Here is a 24,507-nt window from a genome sequence, read left to right as displayed (position 1 = left end):
TATCATTCATTACATGATTACTTTGTGTTGTCTAAACTCAATTACACATGCTCTTTTGACAGACTGAGAAATTGCTATTTATATCTTGACCACCATTTCACGATCCTGGAAAATCCATACAGCACATCATGGGAAACACCAAACCCCAATTCTTCATTTGACACTCACTTATCACAATTATATGATGCAATCTCGCGAAATGAGTAGGCATGGATGTACTTCCGGATCTTTCCTGAACCCCGAGGCATCAACTCGGGCTTTTAACGGCCCTCCATGTCCAACTCCCCTGTCAACCACACACCAAGGATCTTCAGTTGCAGTGAGCCCTGGCTCCCTCCCCAGACCCCCTTGTTGAACCGCTATTGCCTGCTTTCGTGCAGTTTCGGTTGTGTCTTTTTTTTTGCTTCTTCCGCTGTCACTTGTGCAGCTACCCATGGTACACCACGAGCGTGTTGATGAGCAAGGATTATCAACAAATCCATAACTTGAGTATCTTGGCTTTAGGTATTTACTCATAAGTTGCTTTGAGAACCGCGTTAAGATGTAGTTTGAGTATATATGTTGAATACAATTAACTTTATTATACTCCTGCATGCCAAGCACCTGTATAACAGATCGCTGGACCAGCTTTATCGACCCCTTTGCATCAACTTTTATTATAAACACAACAATGCAGAACAAAGAAAATCAGATTGCCTCCCTCCATGATTGTTTGGTTGTATCAACCATTTTGCCACTCCGATTCAAGATGCCTCCCAGATTAAACAACGAAGAATGATCTTTGCAAAAACAAAAACAAAACAAAAAGCAGATAGCCACCCCCAATTTTTGACATTCGCTAAAAAGACAAAATGCGCCATGGAGATCCAAACCGTTTTCTGATGCATGCGTAAGCCTCCGAATTGTATCGAGTTTCCCTATTTGATCGCCATCTTTTTGGAAGTTCCTCTAAAAAGGTACCGGTCCTGTTGGTAATATTGTATCATGCTGTTGGTCTGAACCTTTGATCTTTTGCCCCTTTAGTGCACTCCCGCGTGCTCAAAAAGAGCTCGGATGGCGTCGTTGTCCATCTTGGCCTCGAGCGCGAGTTGGAGCTGGATCCTCGCTTTTTGGGGGTTAAGGAAACCAGCTCCGATTCCTGCCTGGCAGGGTCCCACGAACCCGCCTTCTGGTCGACGGCTCACTATCACGGGTATCTTGGTTTCTCTGACTATGCGTCGGATCTCCTCAGTGCCCTTGGAAGTCCAGAATCCAGCACCAAGGCCCGCGAGGACGATGCCTCGTGCGCCGAGATCAACAGCCGCCTTGAACATGCCAACACTGAGCTCCTGATAAGCGTAGAGGATGTCCACTTGAGGCAGTGCTGCTGATGATGATGGAGGTCGGGACGGTAATTTGAAATGGTGGTGGCCCAGAGGTCGCGATGGCGGGTAAAAGAAGACTGGCTGTATATTTACAAATGTCCCCAACAAGCCGCTATCAGGAGCTTGAAAGGCATCGAGATGGTTGGCGTTCACCTTTGTCGTGAAGCGAGCAGATCCGATGCGGTCGTTGATGGCAATCATGACTCCCCTGCCTCTGGCGTTCTCACTAGCAGCCAAAGTCACTGAAGACAGCAAATTCATGGGTCCGTCAGCGCTTATAGCCGTTGCAGGACGCATAGAACCCGTTACGACCACGGGTTTATCGCTCTGGATCGTGAGATCAAGGAAGAAAGCCGACTCATCTAGAGTGTCGGTTCCGTGCGTCACAACAGCGCCTTGTGTAGTTGGACTGTTGAGATCGGCCTGGATTTGCTCCGCCAACGCTTGTAACATGTCTGAACTCATGTCTATACTGTCTGTATTGGCGAATTGAACACCTCTCACGTTGGCAACATTGCACATCTGTGGCACCGCATCAATGAGAGATTGGACACTCAGCGCAGCTGATTGATATCCCGTCGTTTGGTCAGCCGAACTAGCAGATCCAGCGATAGTGCCCCCTGTCGCATAGATGGTGATATTTGGAAGATTCGGACTGAAGCAGTTGAACTCAGGGGTAGTTGAGATTTCAAAGGGAATGCCTGTCTGTATTGGCGCCTTTTGCAGTGCGGAGAAGTGTGGTTGAAGATACAGCTCATGAACAGGAGGGCCGAAGACTGAAGCGGCCCATGAACCAAACTGGAGCAGCGCCGTTGAAGGGGCCAACACACTCAGGATGATTCGCCACAGGTAAGTTGTCCAAGAAGCCGATGAAGGGGTCATCTTGATGGTCGACGAAGCAGCTGGTCCGGAGCAGTACACCGGAGCAGTAGCAACCAAGGAGCGGCCGTGAAGCCGTTTAAAGCTGGGCATCATGATGTGTGATTCTTGAGTCTTTAGTTTAGACATGCAGTATGATACGGTAGGACGCTTGTCCTTCTTTCTCGCCAGCCAAGGTCCAGCCTCTGAGGAAAGTGAGAGAGGGAGATTCAGATGAACTATGAACCCAGCAGCGAATGTCCCATTCTTGTACTGCGCGTTTGGCTAACTTAACCCATTTGCATTGGATTGTCTGTTTACAGTACAGTACAATTATTAGTCAATTTCTCCAACCTCGAGCTTCTGCTTCTGAGCACGGTGCATCGGCCCGTCAGACGAATCGCAGTCTATCTTACGACCCCTGGACACTGACTGAGCAGGGTATGGGCGTGGTCTGACATGGTTGCATTTCACGCATTTTTTTTGGTTCTGCAGCAAGCAAACAATTGATGAACTTTGCACCTCGTCCCTCGGCAAGGCCCTAGTAGTGATTGCATTTTGCGCCATTAGCCCAGGGTTCTCTTCCACTAAACATGGGGGAGCGGAGGGGGTCCCATGTTGTTATGGGGCAGACAACGGCTATGGAGAAGAGCATGAGCATGGGGGCAGGCAAAGCAGACAGAATATGATGGATCAGTGTGAGTGGGAGTTTGTAGTGAGTGGGTGCGTGCATGTGGTGGTGGTGATAAAAGAGAGTAACTAGTGGATGGACGGATGTGATGTGCAGTAGGGGGAAATGGCTGAATAGCAGCCGAGAAAATGACGATGGCTGCAGGAAATATGTAGATGCCTTGCCTATTACGAGGTCATACTTTGGTGCTTATGTATGAAAATACTCAAAGTCTCCGCTGGTGTATGTATCGTCACTTACTCCGTACCTATGCAGCTATTCATTCTGTCTTTTTGCTCAAGCCAAGACAATGACAGCCTGGTCAACTCGGCTCCGACAAGGGTGCCACTGGCACTTTGGTGTGCTCAAGGATGTTCGATAACTAATGAATAAATACATACACTCTCGACAACTCCACGGTTATCCGATCCAGTCCACATCCACGCTTGTAGGTTTATTAGGTTCATGGTTTTATCAACGTTGCGTTGCGTTGTGTTGTGTTGTTGGCTTTAGCTAAGCGGGCATGTAACTCGAGTGGACATGCGTAGCAAACAAAAATGGATAATTAATCGTTATTGACTCGTGGCATGACATGCACAATATAGGTAATATATGCTGCTATCAGCGTCCCTTTTCTTCTAGGTTGTCTCTTCATGTATCTTCTGAGTCAAGAGAGTCAAAAATCCAAGAATAAAAACATGGTCATCACATTTTATTACCTATCAAACACAGCCTAAAGCAGACACGACACTGCAACGCCAAGGTTACTTTGCACAAGATGCAAGACACACATGCACCGCACATGCTGTACATACAGGACAGTAACAGCAGGGTTCTCGTTCTCAACCTATTCTTCTTCCACCTGTGGGGCTTCCTATCCTGGCTCCTCATCCGATGCCCCGTAGACCCATTCGACATGCCGTCTGAGGCAATTCTAAACATGCATCCATAGGTATCCATACCAATACAGCATCCTGCCTTAGTCTGGCTTACAACACATGCCACTTTATCCCGGCGGCGCATTAGCATTGTACATACCAGCATCATCTTGATCCATCACGTCTTTCTCTCTGAGTTACCTAGCTGTGCTTCTCGATTTGGTATGCTCCTGGCCCGAGTCTTTACACCAGTTTGTTTGTCTTTTGCTGGAATTCCGGATTCGTGTTGGATAACTGATGCCCTTTGTTTGTATGTATTTGCTATTTGCCTTAGATGCCTATATATGGGAAGCCTAGTTAGGCAGCTATAGGCAATCTTGATAGGTAAATGACCAAGGACTATTATAAATAGTCCTCTCTTTCTGTAGCTAGCTTAGAAGAATCATAGCCTTTCCTTTCACTAAGTGGTTATGAGCCCGGGTGCCTCTCTGCGCTGGATCATTTAGACACCTCTTTTTTACATAGCCTTTCCTTTCACTAAGTATTCGGTTCACACCACTCGAGTACGATGGCGCAACACCATCTTACAATTCACATGATGTTGCTGACACGCATCTCATCAACTATGTACCCGAGTCTGTTCGTAGGTAGCTACATAGAACCTTTTTGAAGGGCTGATTCCTCACGTCACACATGCATACATAGTACGGGAATAGCAACGAGACATCAGGTGCTTTCTTCAGCTCCAGCTGTTGCATACCCATACGCACGTACATACGTAGTGGCACACAGGGAAACAGCCTGCAACCTGCAACCTCCATCATCATCCACCTGTACAATGCCAAGACTACTATCAAAGGGTCCTGGGATCATAAAGAACGAACAGGCCCCCCACGGCAAAAATCAGGCCTGGCTCCTGTTCTGCAATCCCGGCCGGGTATGTTATTCCTCATGTAGGTAGAGTAGAAGAGACTTATCTGCCCCGTTGAAGAAACATCAACAGCGGGTCTGCATTATTAGTAGCACATCCTAGCCTTCCAAGAACGATCTAGAGTAGAATTTTTCCTTTCTTTTTCCTTGAAGAATGACAGGCAGCGAATTCAAGGTCCCTCCCGCGGTTTCACGGCATTCCCGCCCCATCTATTCCCACTGCTGACGACAACTCATGCCGGCACTCAGAAGAGGCAATGCCAACTAGCTGCCAAGGGTTTTGCAAGAATGAGCATAAAAATGTCTCGAGTTCACTGAGACTACTTTAAAGTTTCATGGTTGAACATCCTTACATCTTCATAGACTTCCTTTTGTTTTCAGTCTTTCTGTAAATTCAATACGCTGCTTGCGGTCCACGCCGGGACTTCGCTATGTTTAGTAAAAAAAATAATAAGGAAAAAAAATACAAGGCGGCAATTTCTTTATAACATCCTTTAATGCCGGAATAACGTCATTCTAGACCATGATAGCATAAGGAACCCTGAGACCATCTGGGCGCCCCTATACCGCAGTAGCCGGTGTAAGCTTCTCCATGCTAGCACCTCCCTCAAACCACTCCGCCGAAATGAGCTTCTCGCGGGCAGAGTACAAGTGTTTGTACGCAGTCTTGACTGTCCCATCGCTGACACCCGCCTGCTTGGCTATAGGTAGTGAGCTGCGCGATTCTCCGACGATCTGGCACGCCATGTATATGCATGCTGCGGCAACGGATAGAGGCGATCGTCCTGCGAGTGCCGAAATATTGTTGGCCCGCTCTGCCAAAGCGCGAGAGATCTTGGAGATTTTGTTCTGTTTAGTGAAACCAAGCTGAGAGACATAACGGCCGCATAGATCCTCGGCACCCACAGATGTGTTCTCGTAGTTGGTGACTGTGTTGAGACCTGTGGCTTCGCCGTCTTGGTCCTGCAGCTTCTGCAGAAAGCTCTGAAGTTGCTTGAACACTCGACCGACTTCCTTCTTGCTCACGCTAGTCAGGTTGAAGATTTCACGGAAGGTTCGAGGCACGTTGTTCTGCCGGCACGCGATGAAGATGCAACCCGCAATAACGGCATCCTGGGGCTTTCCTTTGAGGAACTTGTGCTTATCCACGAGCTTGAAGATGTGCTTTGCAGCGTTGGAAACGTTCGTGCCCATGTTGATAGCTTCGCAGTAGGAAACGATCTCCTTGTAAGCTTGCATGAGCCCCTTCTGCGACTTGTCTTGGTTCGTGTTGTTCTGAGTCCTGGACAGAGCCTTGTGTGCCTTGGTTTCGGAAAAGGCTACCGTCGTCGCGAGTTGCTGGCCTTCGACAAACTCATCCTGCGGTCCTCCAACACGGCTTGGGTCGTCGCCTCCTTGGTCGTCGTTTGCAAAAGTTCGCCATTCCGATCTCGTATCAATGATTCTCGAGCCGACTACCATGCCGCAGTCTTCGCATACTGTATCACCACTGGAGAACTCCTCGACTAGGTGGGGCGGGCTGATGTTGCACTCAGGACATACTAGGATGTTACTGAGGTCTTCCTCAAAAGCAGGCGCATCGCTGCCGTTAGGGGCCATCATCCGAGGCGGCACGTTGTGCCGTTTAGGTTGAAGAGGATGTTTCGTCAGAAAATGAGATGCGGCGAAGTGAGGTGAGGAAGGGCGCTTTGTCCAATGGATTGTATGATAAGAATGACTAAGCGAGTTCTGACTGCGATGGCGTTTAGGCTCCAGACCGTCTGGGCACGCAGCCTGATTAAATAATACCCTTACCTGACACAGCTTCTGAATGAATCAGAAAGGAAAATATCGAGCACAGTTTTTCAGGGTGCGTTTGCCAATTAATAAATAAGGTCAATATTCACTGCTCGGGGTCACGAAAGCGCACTGAAGAACAGGTGGTACATAGGTACTTATCTATATGTGAGCACGTGATCTCTTTGTTGCTGACAGATTCTGCGGAAGCTTGGGGAAGTCACAAATTACAACAAAGAAACCTCGAACAAATAACTAAAGCTTTAGCGGTCTGCCTATTTTGCTCTTGCAGGTTTAACTTAACTACTAGGTACCTACTCCCTCATGTTTCTTCGTCCACCTAGCGTTATGTGCCTACTTAGGTACGGAGTATCTAACCTAAATACAGAGGTTAGGCCGAAAAGTCTTTACCTATGCTAAAATTAATAAAAGTAAGGTAAAAGAGCTAGTACTTTAAAATATTTATTTTTACAGCAGATAATCCCTGCTTTCTAAGTACTTATTCCTACTTTTAACTTTTATAATTTTTCTAATATATATAAAAATTCTTTCTATTTACTTCCTAATCTTTAATTATAAAAAGTTATTTTATATAGCCTTTTACTTATAAATAGCTTCCTTTTTATTTTTTAAGGTGTCTTTTTTTATAATTACTTTCTTTAAAAAAGGCTAAGTTAGCTTAATTATATTTAAATTAAGTAAATTTAAATACTAAAAAAAATACTAAACTTTATATAAGTTATATAAAGTTTACTATATATAATAAGTATAAGTAAAAGCTTAATCTTTTTAAATAACTATATTAGGCCTTTTTTTTATATATTTCTTTATAAAAGGAAGTAATAATAAAATAAAAATAACCTAATAATATTACTACTAGTTAATTTCTCTCTTTAAGCCTTTTATAAGCTTTTTAGTTTCTTTTTTTTATTTCTTATATAGGCTACTAGCTAGGTAAGTTATAAAGCTTTAACCTTTTTATACTATTTTTAAGCTTTTACTATTTCTTTATAATTAGCTTAAGCTTTTTATTTATTACCTTTAAAGCTATAATAGCTTTTTTCTTTTTTATTAAAGTCTTAGTGCTTTAATAGTAAAAAGGACCTTTCTTATTATAAGTAAAACTGCCTTAAAATATAAATTTAGTACTACCTTTCTAATACTTATAAATATAGCTATATATAAAGTACTTATTAGATTTCCTTTAAATATAATAACTGCCTTAGTAGTAAAGAAGGATAATAAAAATCTTATTAAACTAAATTACTGCTTTTTAATCTTTTAAGGTCTAATTACAGTAAGTAATATACTAATTAAGTCTTTCCTTTCTTATTACTATAGTTAATTTAAGCTTTTTAATTAGCTTTATTTTCTTATATTTTATAGCTTTAAGGATTTTTTTTACTATTAACTTAAAGATCTTAATTCCTTAAAAGCTAAGCTTACTAGTAATATTAATAGTAATCTTTTTTTTATTAAATTAATCTTTACTAACCTTAGTAATAATTAGGTTTTAATTTTCTTTTATATACTTTAAAGGCTACCCTAAGTACTAACTATCTTTAACTAAAGAGTTAATAATCTATAAAGGCTACTTATTAGGCTTAAAGCCTTTTTTAATTACCTTAGTATATATTAAGTTAACTATATACCTAGGAATTCCTATTATTAACTTAATTTCTTAAAAGGTTTTCTTTTTTTTAGTAAGTACTTTTAGTATTACTACTAAAGCCTAAGTAGTAATATTATTAGTTAGTATTTTTTAGTATTAAAAGGAAAGGAAATAGTAAGAAAATTACTTAAGGAAGATTACTAATAAATTTAGCAGTAAACCCCTATTAGGGTTTACAGGGGTTATTGCTAATCAGGCAAAGACTTTTCGGCCTAACCTCCGTACTAGTAGTAACTATTAAAAGCCCTAGGCGCCAAGCCCGAGCTGTTGATGCTTTTTTTTATGAGTCTGGCCAATGCAAAGATGATAGTTCCAACAGACTCTGAGTTCCGCATACGTATTTCCGTTTTGCAGCTCTGATAATCTCTATTTTTCTCACCACGAATATTTCTCTAGTCCCCAACTGAACATACCCAAGGTACCATAGGTAAGTTAAGGTACCTGTGCCTAGTCATCTCGAATTGAGTATTGTTCCAGCCACAGCGGGGACTGTTCCCTGCCAAGCTTGATCTTAAGAGCACTAAACCATTATATCCATGGAGGCTCTCCCTTCGACGTCATTTCTTCAAAACGTTTTTAGAGGACTTTTCAGATGATTCATCTTGTAGAATGGCCGAGATTGGTCTTTTATAATACCAATGCAAGCATTGGTTTGTATCTCGGCACGTCGAGATAAGAAGATATTTCGCTGAGTTCGATTCCATGACGTTGCATGATCAGGCCCATCATGAAATGTCTCTTTATTTTGTCCTCCTCCTTCAACGATGCGCTAAAGTTTCCATTGTCCGAGGTCGGCCAATCACCAGGTGCCGAAGGGCCACTCCGCAATACGTACTTTCGACTCATTCACAAGTTGAGTCAATAGAACAAACATCTCAATATTGAACAAAGAAGAGCGATACCCCGATCAACTTACCAACTGTGCTTGGTCGATTCTCTCCATCATCAATCTCTGTACAAGATGGCATCTCAATCCCAAGGTGGTGGGCAAAATGCCCTCTCGCCTGTCGATATCAAGCCTCTTCTGACCAAGCTCTGGCCTAACGGGTCTGCTGTCTCTCCTCAGGAGATTGCCGAGGCCATCTCTCATTTTTTCACAAATCAGGTCACTGAGGCTCAAACAGCTTCTCTTCTCATGGCATTGCATTTCACTAAGCTTGATTTCAAAGCTGATGTTTTGGCTGAGTGCGCCCGTGTCATGCGAAAGGCCGCTGCACCTATTCCTGTAGAGGAGCTGAAGGAAGTTATCGCACGAAGAGGGCGAAAGGAGGGAGCTTACAATGGTGGTTTGGTAGGTTATCGGACCAAATCTGCTGGATCAATGAGCAATGGTTAACATGATCTCAGTGTGACATTGTTGGAACTGGAGGTGATGGCCATGATACCTTCAACATAAGCACCACCTCATCCATCCTGGCCTCAGCCTTGCTCATGGTATCCAAGCACGGTAACAAAGCCAGCACCTCAAAGTCTGGCAGTGCTGACTTGGTCGCTTGTATGAAGCCGCAACCTCCCATCATCAGCGCTGTCCGCCCCGACACTTTGGTCAAGGCTTACTCTGAGACTAACTACACTTTTCTGTTTGCCCCTGTGTTCCACACTGGTATGCGCTACGTCGCGCCCATCCGCAAGCAACTGCCTTGGAGGACTGTTTTCAACAATCTCGGCCCCTTGGCCAACCCTGTTGAAGATGTACTTGAAGCCCGTGTCATTGGTGTCGGCCGAAGGGATCTTGGTCCGGCATTCGCTGAGGCTCTGTGCATGGCTGGTTTCAAAAAGGCTCTCATCATCTGCGGCGAGGAAGATCTCGATGAAGTTAGCTGCGCTGGCAACACTCTATGCTGGAGGGTCAACGAGACCAGTGCTGGAAGGCTCGAGGTTGAGCACTTCACCGTGCACCCCAGCGACTTTGGTCTGAGCACACATCCCCTGGATACAGTGTCATCTGGTAAAGAACCCTCCGAGAATGCAGAGATCTTGTCTCGAATTCTGCACAATGAGTTGCCTGATGATGACCCGATTCTTGAGTTTGTTCTTCTCAACACTGCGGCTTTGCTCGTCACATCAGGTATCTGCGAGTCCGATGCCAGCAACATGGGTGAGGGAGATGACGGCAAGGTCATCACTGAGCGCGGCCCTGGTGGACAGCGCTGGAAAGAGGGTATCCGAAGAGCTCGCTGGGCCCTCAAGAGCGGCGAGGCCTGGAGACAGTGGGAAAGGTTTGTCAAGGTCACAAATGAAATCGGCGCCTAAGACATAAGAACACGATTACGATTTAAAATGTTATCATACAAAAAAGCTTCATTTTCATTACACCTCTGACACGTTAAAGGCCATTCTCGCTGCTCCCATGGTATAAAAATTCCAGACCTTGTCTAAGGTTATGTAGAGATATGTTGGTATATGTCGTAATTGTGGGTTCTGTTTCGTGATCCATACTTCATGCTTCATAGGGTATTAAAACGCTCTTCCTATTTCTGGCGAAGCTGGGCTAGTTGTTGATGTTGATGTCGTTGGCGAGAGCGGAGAGTATGGGCTGGTTGAGCTTGATGAGAAAGATTGTGGTTGATGTCGGGACGAAGAGGATCCTGCGTGAGTTTGTATTCTCGAGCGATCGACTCCCGGGTGCCTTCGCATCAGCGTTGATTTGTTTCGCTGAATATCAGCTTCGTATGCTTTCCAGTCTGTCCTGAGACTTGTATTCCTATCCTCCTCTTCAGTGTCGTCTTCATCTTCCTGTCGCACGGTTGCTCGTGAGGAGGCACGACTTTGTAATGACTTGCGAATTATATTGGATCGCTGGAAGTCTTCCTTTTCGTTCTTATCTGGCCCTGACTTTGTGCGCTTCTTCTTGCCAAGAGAGAAAGAAGGAGATCGTTCTTCACGTTGGCATTGGCGTGGTTTGACCCACGAGTATAGATAACTTAGGATAGGCATGATGATAGGAGAGGAAAACAAATGAAATAGAACGAATGAAAGGGCGAGCAAGAAATCAATAACCTGCCAGATGCCAACTTTAATATCCTGACAGCAGATATCGGTAAATATAATAAGATTTCAAGCCTTCCGTCAATGGGCGGGGATATCCTGGGGAGCCACAGGCTATGAATGGATGATCCTGGGAACGGGTAAACGGTTACGTGCCGTGCAAGGCCACGCAACTACGGGGATGGTTATGATAGGTATGTTACTTTATGGCAGAAGCTCTCTTATCCGTAGGCGCAAAGATTAGTTGATCTTTGCCTTGGCTGGACTGCTGTCTGGTGTGGTCAAGGGCGCACAGCGGCTCGCACACTTGAGGCGCGGTTCTATAAATGGGAGCGAGCCGGGGTCGAGAGGTTGATATATGTTTCTTTCTGGACCCAAGAGACAAGGTCTTTTTACGAGCAAAGACGCTTCATTCTGGTTGTCGGGATTGGTGAAATGGTTAGTCCAGGTCACGGCATGTTTCATGTCTATCTTTGGAGTATATCTCTTCCGAAATTCGCTTCTAGACTTCCATCGATGCATCAAATCGCGACAGAAATGGTAAGCAAGGATTCCAATCCTATAGCTATTTCAGAATGCAAAACTCAGCAGCCAAGACCAAACCCCAAACCCAGCTAGCCCAGCTATCCGGAATGGGAGCAACCCCCAAGCACCAATACGAGCCGGTGGTGGCTATGTTGAGCCTATAATCAGACGAGATATTGACATGGACAAGATACATTAGCGATTGGAGTTTTGGGGGAGACACAGCATGAGAATTATATTACATAATGATAGTACAACAGAATATTCACAAGCCCAACTGATAATAATGATGTCTTGCGAGCTCAAGTTAAGACAGAAGCTTTTGGGGAGGGTTCACTTTGTCGCTGAAACTTGAGTGTGGCTGAAGCATCACCAGTTTACTTCTAACCAAGTTTATTGATGGGCAATGCTGCGCCCGAATGAGACGTATCACACTGTCGCAATCTCACAGGCTCAGTCCTGTGGAAAGGATTGTGATCACTAAGTTATAATAAGGACTGGTCATGGTTTTCGTCTAACAGCTAGTATCATGACTTTATTAAGCCTCTTGTGTACCGATCAAATCCAAGCAGACTAACATTTGAATCCAGGCCCAGGACATAGTACCCATAGTGTATCATTGGCTGCCGAACATAACATAATACACGCTTTCTCAACCAACCATGCAAAAGGTCTTTATAACTTCTCCATTGGTGATGAGCCCACCATCGCATAGGCGGCGAAAGTTCAAGATTGCCGATGATGCGAATGCATCTTGTCAGCCATCAATCAATAAACTGTTTACATCGCGATCAATTACCCCATGGGAATCATCGCTAATCGTCGGAGCCGAGACGCTCCAGCAACGGCGAAATGTCACTCGGCACCGAACTCATAGTGATTGGCCCTCTTCCCCAAAAGCCGAGGTGCAATCCCCGCATGGAGCTCCTTGTTCAAGCTCAATTAGGCTGCCTACAAGCTCAACTCACAATTCCGAACTCCCGTAGCTACCCATCCGGTTCCGATGACCGGTGTCAATATCTCAAGCATCAATCTATATACATATCATATCTACATACTTACCGTTGCACAAGATCTCAAGTCTCACAACTGAGTTGCTCAACCTGGTTCATATTTAGCACTGCCAAGCTGACGGTTTGCTGAGGATGAGCTTATTCCTTGCTGCTCGATCCTTGAGGTCTAAGCCCGTCAATGGCTGTGCGCATGGAGTGCGCCGGTACTCAAGTGCCGTAAAAACCGGACTCCCACTTGAGGGCATTCGGGTGCTGGACATGACCCGGGTTCTGGCCGGTGTAAGTCGGGGTTTTGCATGAACATGGTTGAAAAGTGCTGACATTCATAGCCTTATTGTACTCAGATTTTGGGCGATCTTGGGTAAGTTTACTCATGTCATCAATGACCCTGGCCGTTTTAACGTGGCCGACTGCGCAGCGCTGAGGTGATCAAGATCGAGCATCCTGTTCGCGGCGATGATACCAGAGCTTGGGGACCTCCATATGCAAAATACAAGGATGGGTCGTCTGCTAAAGGCCCTGGAGAGTCTGCCTACTTCTTAGGGGTAGGTTTGTGCCTTCTCTGTATTGAACTTGTCTCACAATGTCCTGCAGGCAAATCGGAACAAAAAGTCGTTGGGCTTGTCCTTCCAGCACAAAGAAGGAGTCGAGGTTCTTCACAAACTAGCTGCAAAATGCGACGTCTTGGTCGAGAACTACCTCCCGGGGACTCTCAAGAAGTATTCCATGGACTATGAGACCTTGCGTAAGATTAACCCAGGTCTGATATATGCCTCCATTACAGGCTATGGCCAAACAGGGCCGTATTCCAACCGCGCTGGTTACGACGTCATGGTTGAAGCTGAATTTGGTCTGATGCACATTACTGGAGAGCGAGATGGTCCTCCAGTCAAGGTTGGTGTCGCGGTAACTGACCTGACGACTGGTCTCTACACCAGCAACAGCGTCATGGCGGCGCTTTTGGGACGGGCCAAGTCAGGAAAAGGTCAACATATCGATGTCGCACTGAGCGATTGCCAAACAGCGACATTGGCCAACATCGCCAGCAGCTGTTTGGTGAGTGGAAAGAAGGATTCTGGCCGCTGGGGCACAGCTCATCGTAAGTTTGACTATCTGAATGAGAATTCCAATGCTGACTCAGAAGCTTCCATTGTTCCATACAAGTCTTTCGAGACCAAAGATGGAGGTATTCTGTTCGGTGGAGGTAACGATCGGCTGTTTGGTGTTCTCTGTGATGGTCTAGGTCAACCACAGTGGAAGGACGACGCGCGATACAAAACCAACGCCGATAGAGTCGAACATCGGAACGATCTAGAGGCCAAGATTGAGGCAATCACAAAACTTAAGACAACCCGAGAATGGCTTGAGATCTTCGAGGGCAAGGGTATGCCCTATGCTGCCATCAATGATGTCCAGGGGACGCTCAACCACGAGCATACAAAGGCCCGGAACATGGTTGTCGAGATGGAACACGATGAGTGCGGCCCTCTGAAAATGGTCAACACGCCTATAAAGTTGTCGGAGACTCCTCCAACGATTCGCAGCGCGCCGCCTATGTTGGGTCAGCATACTAATGAAGTGCTACAAGAGCATCTTGGGCTAGGCGAAGCTGATATTACTGCATTGAGGGAAAAGGGAATTGTCGGATAGAACACGTATAGAATAGATCATGAAGCGTGAAAAAAATATCTGAGTACCTGCCTCGCCTTGACTTCTGCTGTTTTAGTGGTTGTGAACAACGGGCAGGAACTAACGTTAGTTGAACTGAACACCCAGGGTGGTTCTTGCCTTGTACGATCAAAGTACTCCACGTGACCACACGTGTCACTGATTGAACTGAACATCTCACTTTGCCATGTTAATCCATTGTTTCCGATCTCAACAATAGTTGACCTTGCAGTCCCCTTCTCAAATAATACTTAGTCCACATACCGATTAGTCCTCGGACGGTCACTTCCTCTCATTTTTCAGTCTTTCTTACAGTTTTGGACGTCGAATGCTTCGCGACAGTTACGGACTTTGACAGCAGCCTACAAATGATCACTAACAACCCATCTTACGAGGACGAGAACATACATCATGGACCAATTCACAGAGCAATTACGCGTCGAATCCCCGGAAAACATTGAACTAGATGTCACGATGGAGGATATGTCTGTCAAAGATGTCACTTCAATTACACCGATACCAAAACTCTCATACACACCCCAGTTCCCGTCGGAGAGCTCAGTCATCTTGAGCCGTCTCAAGAATGATTCCCAGACAGAGGGCAATGGGAATGTCGGAGAGAAGCGATTTGCAGACTTGAAAGACACATTGACTATGCCAACACCCACCGAAGCCAAAGGTAAATCCTCACTGTCATACTCTCTCAATGCAGGCGTGAAACGAAAACGAGAAGAGCCGTCGGAAAAGATTGATCTGACTCAAAGCACTGTCCCCTTCCCGTGGAAAGTCCACTCTCAACCTCAACAAGCTACTATCGAGGCTCAGCATACAAGAGAGGAAACCCGATGTTCAACGTGTGACGGTTCTGCTCAAGTTTCCCCGTTGGTCACATGCATTAGATGTCTTGTATCTTGGCACCAAAAATGCCATCCTCCTTTGATCAGGGGCGAGGACACGGCTTCTGCAAGCTTCACTTGTGCGAAGTGCGTTGCGGCCAGGGAGCAGACCGCCAGACTCAGGGGCAGAGCTAGTCAGCAACGGGAACATGAAATCGAGCGGCTCCGACAGAAACGTCTGTCTTCTCTCCCCAAGGATGTTGTCCCTGCAAAACCTCACCTCGTGGGGTTTGGTCCTGGCCGGGCTTCGGATGTTTCAGTAAGTTCTACGACACTTGAGAGGGATACCATGGCTCATATGACGATAGCGAGCACAATACTTTGAATCAATGCCGAAGACGGACCTTCTCAACATCATATCATTGTGCGATCAACTGAAGCCAAACCTTCTTGTTGACATACTCGTATCTATCTCAAAGCGGCATCCTGAAATGCCCATATTCGATTCGCCAGACTGGGATAGTCATTTTTCAAACACTCCTCGCCCTCCTAAAACAAAGCATGACGAGAAGCCTCGACATGGCCATGTTCTTGTCAATAGAGCAGCAAAACCGAAGCAAAAGACTACGAAAAAGATACTCAAACGCACTCGGGTAATAGAAGTCATCACAAGTGCGCCAGAGGAAGATAATGTCAATATTCTGCCGCCAACTTGGGCAAAGGCTGGCCACGGGTTATACTCACATTTACTGCCTGATACAGAAGACAGGTCGCTTCTCATGGATGAGAATGATGAAGAATCGTTCAGTCACTTTTTGGTCGATGGAGCTGGGCGTCAGATCATGGAACCTGTGGGTGCTTAATGGGGAAAAGAGCAGGCATTTGTGTCTTTTTTTGTGGTCCTCTTTCAGCTAATTCGGGAAAAGATTCGGAGTCATTCTAGGCATAGGAGTTGTTCCAGGGAATCTCAGCTTCAGGCCAGTTAGCCGCTATGGAAACTCATTCGTTCATAATCATCACAAAGCACAAACTCGAGGCCGAGAAAACATGATTCGATTCCAGGTTTAAGCGTTATCATATGAATTATTTGATTTGTGATAAGAAACAGAAGACATCGGCAGACGAGTGGGATTATCCGGTAATCCCCATCAAAGAAACACATTCCAGTTCCCAGTCATCCTCCATCCATTACATATTAGACCGTAAGTACCCAGCTATTCGCCCATAATCATTTTTAACCGCTTAGCAGTTGCATCCGAAGATACCCTTGAGGCTGACGTGGATGCTAGCAACGATGCGGATGAGGCCCTGGATCTTGACAGAAGCACAAGCTCCGACCTTGTTGACAAAGAGAACGGTGTCCTTGACAATGCAGAAACCAACGAGTCCGTTGACATAGCCACCGATGCTGCCACGGACATCGACGTAGTTCTTGCAGCCCTTGGAGCAGTAAGAGACGCAGTCATAGACCTGGCAGTTGCCGAGACCGAGGAAGCAGGTAATGCTCTTGACGAAGTCAACAACAGCGTAGACGAGACCGCCAGTGACGCTGCCGGGGCGAACGGCATATCCGTACTTGTTGGTGTTGAAGAGGGCGACGGCATCAGCGCTGCTCTCGAGGTAGAGACCAGCAAGACCACCACAGACGGTCTTGAGGCTGGCGCTCAGCTGGCCCTTGACGTTGATGGCGGCACCGCCATAGAGAGCAACCTCGGCGCCGATAGAAAGAGGAGCAAGGAAGACAGTGTTCTTGAGGCTGGCCTGGCAATAGGCGTGCTTAGTATCGTACTTGACGATCTTGTAGGGGGAAGCAGCACAGTAAGTGCCGAGCTTGACGTCAACACCGGCGCCGGCATAGACACTGGCACTGGGCTTGGGCCAGCAGCCGGAAGCCTTCTTGCCAGCACACTTCTTGGCCTTGCCGTCCCAGGACTGGCCGGGAGGGCATGAGCAGGCCTTGGTCCAGGGGCAGTAGGACATGGCACCGGGGCAGGAGAAGGTGGTGCGAGCCTCAAGGTTGTTGGAATCGGAGCGGATGGTGAAGTCGCTAGGGGAGATGTTGGAGGTGGTATCGAGGAGGGCATCTGGGGCAGGGATGGCGGAAGCCATAGAGGCCATTGAGGCCAGAGTGACGAGGAAGTTGGAGAAGTACATTTTGATGATGTAGTAGAAGGTTGGTAGTAAGATAGAGAGTGGTTATTTGTTTGAAATTGTTGGAAGAAGTGAATGAATGTTAAATATGCCTTTGAGGCTTTGTTGAAGCGAATGTAAAATGATAGAAGAGAGAGATGCTGATGAGAAAGAGTTGATTGTACGGGATATCAAGAGTGTTTATATACCCATCATGAGTTGTCTCTGTGAGGCCGAGGATATTTTAATCACATGGTCACTGCGATGTCTTCAAAGACGGCTCAGTCCTCAGTGTTACATTACAGACTCCGGTTGTCCCTGCTAGTCAGGCGATGCCGGTGATAGTGTCGAGAGGTCCAAGCACAAGCTGAGTCTGGATGTTTTTTTCGGCCAAGGTCAAGCTGATAGATGGAGATGCTTGCGAGGTGCTAACCAGGAGTAGGCTGGTGTGAGTTCACGGACTGAGTTTGGTTGGCTTGACGTTGGATGTGCATGGTGTTGATGAGTTATGCAGACACTTGGATGCGGGCTGTTGGTCGAGTCTGAATTGCTCTCGAGACGAGGTGGCTATTTAGAAGAATTTCTGCTGTCTCTACTCGATATCTCTCATATTCGTCGTAAGTAAGTCATTGATAGCCCTCGCGTGAAGCAAGATATTACAGCATTACAGAAACAGAACAGCTATGTTTCAACCTCGATCCTTCACTCGATAAGCATAACTTGGTCCTCCATTGATTATCCCCGTTGAAACAACGATCAAGACCGGTCGACGTTCTGTCCACAAGTAAACTCCGATCGGAAGTCGGCTTATTAAATTAGATTCCACCAAAAAGGAGGTTTACCTACAAGTAAAATGTTTCATTTCTCGGGCCGCACTGGTACATCCAAAGAAATCAGCTCACCACTTACCCCAAAGAGGCAAAGCCATCACGACGAGGCGTTTCTTTAATTAAACCTACAGCATGTTTCAGGCCTGAGAAAGCTGCACTGCACAGGTCAGCTGATTTCTTTTGTCCCGAAGAAAGATATCAAGGAGTGTCCTTGAAGAAAACTGCAAGAGTGAGTTGTTTACGGAGTATGTGTCTCTATTTTTAAAGATGTGTGGGGATGTTGGTTTATGTGATACACAATCATATCGGAGGTTAATGGAGGAGGGGGGAGGGTTCTGGGGTTGTGGAGTTGAAACAATTGCTGGGATGCTTTGGTCTTCGGCAGATCGACAATGTTTTCTTCCTTGTTGATTGTTTCTTCCCTGTCGTGATCTGTCAAGGCGAGGTCTGTTCGGGTGCATCCGATATAGTGCTATAGTAGACTCGGTGTTATCATAGCAGCAACTTAATAATGTAACATCATGACGTTGATGCTCTCTCTAGAGCATGTCCAACTGTGCTCTGAGAACTCACTCTTTCAAACTCAACCCACTGGGCAATTCTTCAAGGCGCATCATTCAGCTGCCAGCCAAACCGCACGCATAGTCTTGGTAGTGGACCGTCAAAGCATAGCTACCGGTCTAGATGCAGCTTTCTCTCAGAAGAAAAATATTCACCTGCAGCTCCGAGGTTTCAGGCTCTGGTAGCCCATTGCTAGCTAAATAGCGGCTCACGCACGGTTCGTTGTTGGTGGCAGCGGTGATGGCTTTAGCTATCGTTTCTGACTTAGGAGCTGGGTTCGTTTTAGTACATATCCACATGGACCATCCTGGTTGACAATCATGTTCTGCATTGTTTTTTGTTTCTATATGTCAATGCTTTAAGGTTTCTTCAGCACGTACCGTCAGCCGAGAGACCTAATGGGTTTGTGAGGCCATGCTCCTGTATTTCCGCTGTTGGCTGAGTCCAAGTCATGACTCTTGAATGGGTCTCGGGACTCCATCTTGGACAATGAACTATTGGCATCCACCAGAATTCCAAATAGACCCTATTTGCGCCTATTTCCACCCGTGACACTATTTCTCGGTGATTCCGTTCAAGTAAAGTAACCTAGAAGTAGACAAAATAGACGCAACTTACATCAAGAATCAAGTCACACAACAGTGTCGGATATACTCTGTAAATACATCACTATTGTTAGTCATCAAAGAGAACAAAGCAATGTGCTTATTTGACGAGTCAGTTCGTTCAACTTCCTGACGCATACCCTACACTTGCTGATCACCCAGTACTTGGTTGTACATGAATGCCTATGTACCAAGTTATGCACAGTATCATGGCGTCAGATCGATCCTGAAATGCCCTACTTCTAATGCCAGGTTTCCTGGCTGTCACATGAACGATTTCCCATGATCAGAGCCATTACTGACTGATTTACAAGAACCAGGGATATTTAATATTTCTAGTCACCACGCAATAGCACGAAGAGCTTATTAGTCGATCATGTACGTCATGGATACATATTTGATTCAACAGAAACAAATGAAATATAATTGATCCAGGAAACTTTTATTGATAAGTCGTGGTCTTTGCCACATATGTATTCTCCTACTGGCTCTCCTTGCCTGCCTTAAAAAATTAAACAAAGGCAACATTACCTCCGCGTTTATACATCGGTCTATATTCCAGCATGGTGTGTAGACTTCAGATGCAATAGATGGGATATGTGGGTCAACACATATCCCCCAGCTTATTCATTCATTCTCTCCCTCCAGACAACAAGGAAAGTCATAATTCATGAGACCGAAACACAGGTCCAGCCTCGCTTTTCCAAGGCTGTCTGTCGCGAGTTAAACCACCAGGGTCCGCTTCGTCCTCTTCTGTGTCCCCTGCTTGATAGCCATCGACGTCGAATCATCTGTCGGTGTCCCCAGGAGCACATACGGGCCCAGCACTCGACAGTTCGTTGAGACAGAACGACATGAACCAGATCCCATCCCCTAATACCAATTAGTCCATATCGTTCGTTGTATGCTAGAGTTTACTTACAAGATAGCAGAGACGAGTCCCAGTACAGGGGCACCAGTTTGTGAAAGAGGCAGCCCCCAGTACGTGTAGTCTGAAGGGAACACCCTCCCCACAGCGAGGAAAGATACCAGACTGCCGAGGAGCACTGACGCTGTGAGTGTCCGGAGCAGGACTGCGGGGCCGGTCCAGGGTTTGTCGTGGTGCACGATAGACCACATGCCAAGGCCTACATCACAGGCCAGAGCCGCGATGAGAACAAACGCCTTGATGCTACAAATATCAGTCAGTCTTTGGCTCTTGTATAGTATTAGAGATGTGGTGCATACCCATAGCTGGAAACTGCAGCTCCAGAATACGAAATAATAAAGATGGCCAGCATCAAAATGACAAGCAGACATGAAATAATCTGCATAAAATCCACCGCGACCCTCACGGCCCTGATACCAGCGCCTGTCGGCTCCTCAACCTCTTCAGGTAGAGGTGTAAGTAGAGGTGTAAGCTCCCTTGCGATTGGTGTAGTTGATAGCCGCGGTAGAGATCTCGGCCTCGTGACGATGCTGAGGTTCAGAGGCGGTGGTCGAGTTCCCTTACGCATGTCGTCGGTTTCTTCGGTGAGGAATGATGCGAGAATGCTGATGCCAGTTGCTGACGTAAATGTTGAGTAGGAATCCCTGTCCCTTACGTCGATAAACTTGTTAAGCATCAAGAAGTATAACGAGGTTAAGGAGGTATAATGAATGAATGAATGAATGAATGAATGAATGAATGAGATGGCGATTTAATCGGAGGCCTCGATGGTGCTGTATTTGTAGGTAAGTAAAGAAGGAGGAAAAAGAGAAAAAAACGAACGAGTACTAAAACAATCAAAAACGAAAGAATAAAATGAATTGATCAAGAATAACGAAAGACCGAAAGCAAATGAGGAACAACCGAAATAATAAGAGAAGAAGAAAAAGAACGAATTCAATCGAGACTTTCTTGCCTTGTCTCGATCTCTCCCTTTGGCGCGCGCCAGTTCCCATTGCATTCCACAGCCCAGCGCAAGGGGTTTTTTATTTCTCCTCGTATCGTATCGTATCAATCTTCCGCCTAAAAAGCCTAAACGCGGGCCTAAAATGCGTTCATCTGCAGGGGCACGTCGCACCACAACCACTGTTGTCTGCGGCGGTTGGGCGGTGGCCAACTGAAAACAGTGGAACGCCCTTCTAATTTTGGTGTATCCCGCCGGCTCTCTCGGTATCGAATGATGGGATTTCTTTCTTGGCGAGACGTGATTGGGTTCCGCGCTTGTTTCATGTCCATTGATATCGATTCTTTTGGCGATTGGAGACATGGGTTCTCTGCTGCTTTGGGCTGCCTCCTTGCTTAGATGCTACCACATGCTACAGCCTCTGACCTTCGCTACGCCGCAAGGGTCAAGCCTTATCGCTTGCTACCTTATCTTGCATCATTGTTCAAGGATCGCCGTGTTCATGCCATGACTTGTCTGTATATCCATCACCCTCTGCTTTGATCCAATTCCGATTACCTCAGCTCAGACTTGCCTTTACGACTTCAATGACATGACCCACGCACAAAACACGCCGAAAAGAGGGTTAGCAGTCGACAGACTACAAACACACAACTTCCAGTCTGTGTTTTTGGCCTGTGGTTACATATGTCTCAGAAGTATCTGAAGAATCATCACTGCCGAGTTGTTTCCATCGTATCTAAGTCACTCGACTCGAATCTCATGCTGAAAGCACTGTCGTCCCTTTGACCCTTCCACTCTCCATCTTGGCAGTTCTGGCCCCAAATTGTATCTATCATGGCTTATTAGTAAAGAGTTGTCAGAACCAGGTTACCACTTACAGCTCGCTTCTTCTCCTTCGAAACAGAGCTCATGCCAAGTGATTGAGCCACCAGCCGCAACACTCGTTTCTCGGCGTCAAGCCTCCCTTGGCCACCAGGTGTTTCGAAATCACACTTCTCCCACACAGGAGACTCGATTGCCCACTTGACAAAACGCTCATCCAAATAGGGAAATCTCACTTCTCGGCCCCAGTGTGCCATAACACGGTCATCTCGGCCCAGATTTCTCTTTCCAAGCCGACTGACGTCGAGCTTCAGCTCTTGCACAACTCCGCTGTAGCCACGATGCGTGTAAGCCACGCCGTGCCGACCATATCCACCAAACAGCTCATCGGCACCTAGACCGGAGAGCAATACTCGCGCTGTCGTGCTATAAGCCTGTGGATTTGAGTCGCCGGTCGTTTCGCCAAACCCTTGTCCCCTTGCAGCAAAGTACAGAGCACACGCGATGGACAGATCCATCTCTGTGTTGTGAGGATAGATAAGACGAATGACCTCAGCTCTGTGCTCGAGATTCTCAGCATACGGCACGTTTACCTACCTCCTGTCAGTCATCCATCCCGAAGCAAGTCGATGTCAACATACCGCCACGAATCGCCACGTTCTGCCAGGACAGACGCAACTAAGCTCTGCAAACGCATTTCTCCCTGTCATTCGATCCGGACACTTCTCGTAAAGCTCCTCTCGAGACAGGCCCTTGAATTGCCCTGCAATTCTAGGGTTCTCAAACGCGACGTTGATCAGGTCAATACATTGATCCGCAGGAATCATGTCATGAGACAGTCTCGCAAGCACAGTGCAATCAAGGCCACCTGAAAATAGCACTGCGACTCTCGCATCCGTAGGCTTAGCTTTTGGAGGTAGCGGTACGTCTAGAACTCGCAGTCGAAGAGATTCGACTAAGCGAGAACGCAGCTCTTGCACAGATCTTGAATCTTGTCCGAGGGCAGAATTCTCCTGTGGGAGATCCTCGTTGAAGCTACCGATGCTTGATATCTGAGGACGTAAGTAGCAGGCTTGTCGGGGTCATACTCACGCTGAACTTACCAAAGTAGTGTCGGCTGTCCAATCGTACCGGTCTGGCACTAATCCTTCAGGCGAGTCCCGCTTGGAGAGATCCAGAGTATAGCATCCATCGGCCTCGACCTCGGTCCATCCATCGACCGGCGTCTCAGCGATACTTGACAGAACAAATGGAGAGCCATCTCTGACCAGCAACGATCGGCGGCCTAGTCGATCTCGTCCGTAGTAAAGCCGCTTGGCAGGTTTATCCAGGTAAATGAACGCGAAAGGCCCTTCGATGGCCCGTAAGATACCCAGGACATCTCCTGCACCACGACTTTCCTCGGCCAGGAGGGCAAGAATAGCCTCACCATCGTTACCCTGTACAGACTCTCCTTGAATACCCCAAGCCTCTCCATTCCAGCATAGAATAGACTCAGTCACAGGATCCACAAGCGGCTGCTTTGCAACGTGATCACCTCGCAGCGATAACACGGTTGATGTAAAAGTCAGGAAAAGGTCATCAAGCTGTATCCTGACAGTCCCTGTGTGATCTGGCCCTCTATTTACCAAGCATCGCTCTGGCACGGATGAGAGTGTTTGCTCGGGGCTTGAGGATATAATAGCATGAATTCCGCACATTTTTGCGCGTTGCTGAGAGGGCGAAGACGCGGGTGGAAGATTCCGGAGCGTGTTGGTGTAGTTAAAATTGATTGATGAATTACTGCAAGCGATATATTGCAGATCCACCCCGGAGTAACTTTACCCTATACCAAAATGTGCACATAAAGGTAGGTACTAAAGCTATTGCTCAATTCTTAATACAGAATTGTTTTCAAAAATCATGATAACTCGCTGCCTTTAAAGTTTAAATTTGTACAAATAGATTGTGTGAGTCATATTGATCTTTAATATCTCTTGCAAAAAGGACCGGAGACTAACTTTAACATAACCAGATGACAAAACTTACTTTGTATTCTGGAGGACCGCTGTTGGGCATCCCTCAGATGCTCTTGGTTACGGAATGGCATCTTGTGGTCACTGTGAGAAAACTGTATGCTTGACATGGGTGTGTATTTCTATCCTAAACAACAGGAAAGAGAGGCGATCTCTATACCAGCCAAAACAAATTCTTTGCCGAATCGAAATGCACTGCGAAGGGGTGATGTGAGATAACTAGCGTTTCACTCAAATGCCCAATCTGACTGCTAATAATATCCTCCGAGGAAAAAACCAAAAGCCATTGGTCCTGAGCCCCAACAGCCCATTCCTCCCATTCGAATCTCAACCTGAGGCAAATCGCAAGCTCAAGGAGTTAACAAACATCTGAAATACATGAAGAAGCCCAATCCCGTGCTGGGTGGCATAAGAAAGTGTCGTGTCTCATCAAACCAAAAAAAGACTGTTTGGCAATTTTGTTGGGGAACATTATACAATTTTGAGTTATGT

At 46.3% G+C, this 24,507-nt stretch overlaps 9 protein-coding genes across 9 annotated transcripts; 3 read left to right on the top strand and 6 right to left on the bottom strand.

The window, feature by feature from the left end:
• Positions 1-1,019: 1,019 nt before the first annotated feature.
• On the bottom strand, positions 1,020-2,339 carry FSUBG_9027 (asparaginase 3; the record flags this gene model as incomplete). Its single annotated transcript, XM_036687497.1, has 1 exon — positions 1,020-2,339. The coding sequence occupies one exon, from the start codon at positions 2,337-2,339 to the stop codon at positions 1,020-1,022; it is 1,320 nt and encodes a 439-aa protein (XP_036535502.1).
• A 2,922-nt stretch (positions 2,340-5,261) lies between these two features.
• On the bottom strand, positions 5,262-6,302 carry FSUBG_9026 (transcription initiation factor IIB; the record flags this gene model as incomplete). Its single annotated transcript, XM_036687496.1, has 1 exon — positions 5,262-6,302. One exon carries the CDS (start codon positions 6,300-6,302, stop codon positions 5,262-5,264), a length of 1,041 nt encoding a protein of 346 aa, XP_036535501.1.
• A 2,807-nt stretch (positions 6,303-9,109) lies between these two features.
• On the top strand, positions 9,110-10,401 carry FSUBG_9025 (anthranilate phosphoribosyltransferase; the record flags this gene model as incomplete). The annotated part of the gene is made up of 2 exons (XM_036687495.1): positions 9,110-9,439; positions 9,496-10,401. 2 exons carry the CDS (start codon positions 9,110-9,112, stop codon positions 10,399-10,401), a joined length of 1,236 nt encoding a protein of 411 aa, XP_036535500.1.
• A 204-nt stretch (positions 10,402-10,605) lies between these two features.
• Positions 10,606-11,085, bottom strand: FSUBG_9024 (uncharacterized protein; the record flags this gene model as incomplete). The annotated part of the gene is made up of 1 exon (XM_036687494.1): positions 10,606-11,085. One exon carries the CDS (start codon positions 11,083-11,085, stop codon positions 10,606-10,608), a length of 480 nt encoding a protein of 159 aa, XP_036535499.1.
• A 1,847-nt stretch (positions 11,086-12,932) lies between these two features.
• On the top strand, positions 12,933-14,324 carry FSUBG_9023 (alpha-methylacyl-coa racemase; the record flags this gene model as incomplete). The annotated part of the gene is made up of 4 exons (XM_036687493.1): positions 12,933-12,953; positions 13,004-13,035; positions 13,093-13,219; positions 13,269-14,324. 4 exons carry the CDS (start codon positions 12,933-12,935, stop codon positions 14,322-14,324), a joined length of 1,236 nt encoding a protein of 411 aa, XP_036535498.1.
• Positions 14,325-14,753: 429 nt separating this feature from the next.
• Positions 14,754-16,041, top strand: FSUBG_9022 (uncharacterized protein; the record flags this gene model as incomplete). The annotated part of the gene is made up of 2 exons (XM_036687492.1): positions 14,754-15,497; positions 15,547-16,041. The coding sequence occupies 2 exons, from the start codon at positions 14,754-14,756 to the stop codon at positions 16,039-16,041; spliced, it is 1,239 nt and encodes a 412-aa protein (XP_036535497.1).
• Positions 16,042-16,420: 379 nt separating this feature from the next.
• Positions 16,421-17,332, bottom strand: FSUBG_9021 (uncharacterized protein; the record flags this gene model as incomplete). Its single annotated transcript, XM_036687491.1, has 1 exon — positions 16,421-17,332. The coding sequence occupies one exon, from the start codon at positions 17,330-17,332 to the stop codon at positions 16,421-16,423; it is 912 nt and encodes a 303-aa protein (XP_036535496.1).
• Positions 17,333-20,222: 2,890 nt separating this feature from the next.
• On the bottom strand, positions 20,223-20,908 carry FSUBG_9020 (uncharacterized protein; the record flags this gene model as incomplete). Its single annotated transcript, XM_036687490.1, has 2 exons — positions 20,223-20,475; positions 20,532-20,908. The coding sequence occupies 2 exons, from the start codon at positions 20,906-20,908 to the stop codon at positions 20,223-20,225; spliced, it is 630 nt and encodes a 209-aa protein (XP_036535495.1).
• Positions 20,909-21,935: 1,027 nt separating this feature from the next.
• Positions 21,936-23,700, bottom strand: FSUBG_9019 (asparagine synthase; the record flags this gene model as incomplete). Its single annotated transcript, XM_036687488.1, has 5 exons — positions 21,936-22,007; positions 22,057-22,593; positions 22,642-23,052; positions 23,104-23,586; positions 23,629-23,700. The coding sequence occupies 5 exons, from the start codon at positions 23,698-23,700 to the stop codon at positions 21,936-21,938; spliced, it is 1,575 nt and encodes a 524-aa protein (XP_036535494.1).
• Between the last annotated feature and the right edge of the window lie 807 nt (positions 23,701-24,507).

The sequence above is a fragment of the Fusarium subglutinans genome (assembly GCF_013396075.1).
Source record: "Fusarium subglutinans strain NRRL 66333 chromosome Unknown NRRL66333_c0000131, whole genome shotgun sequence".
Classification (NCBI taxonomy): Eukaryota; Fungi; Ascomycota; class Sordariomycetes; order Hypocreales; family Nectriaceae; genus Fusarium; species Fusarium subglutinans.
The sequence above is the reverse complement of the archived record's forward strand: the minus strand, read 5'-3'. Positions and strand labels throughout refer to the sequence as shown.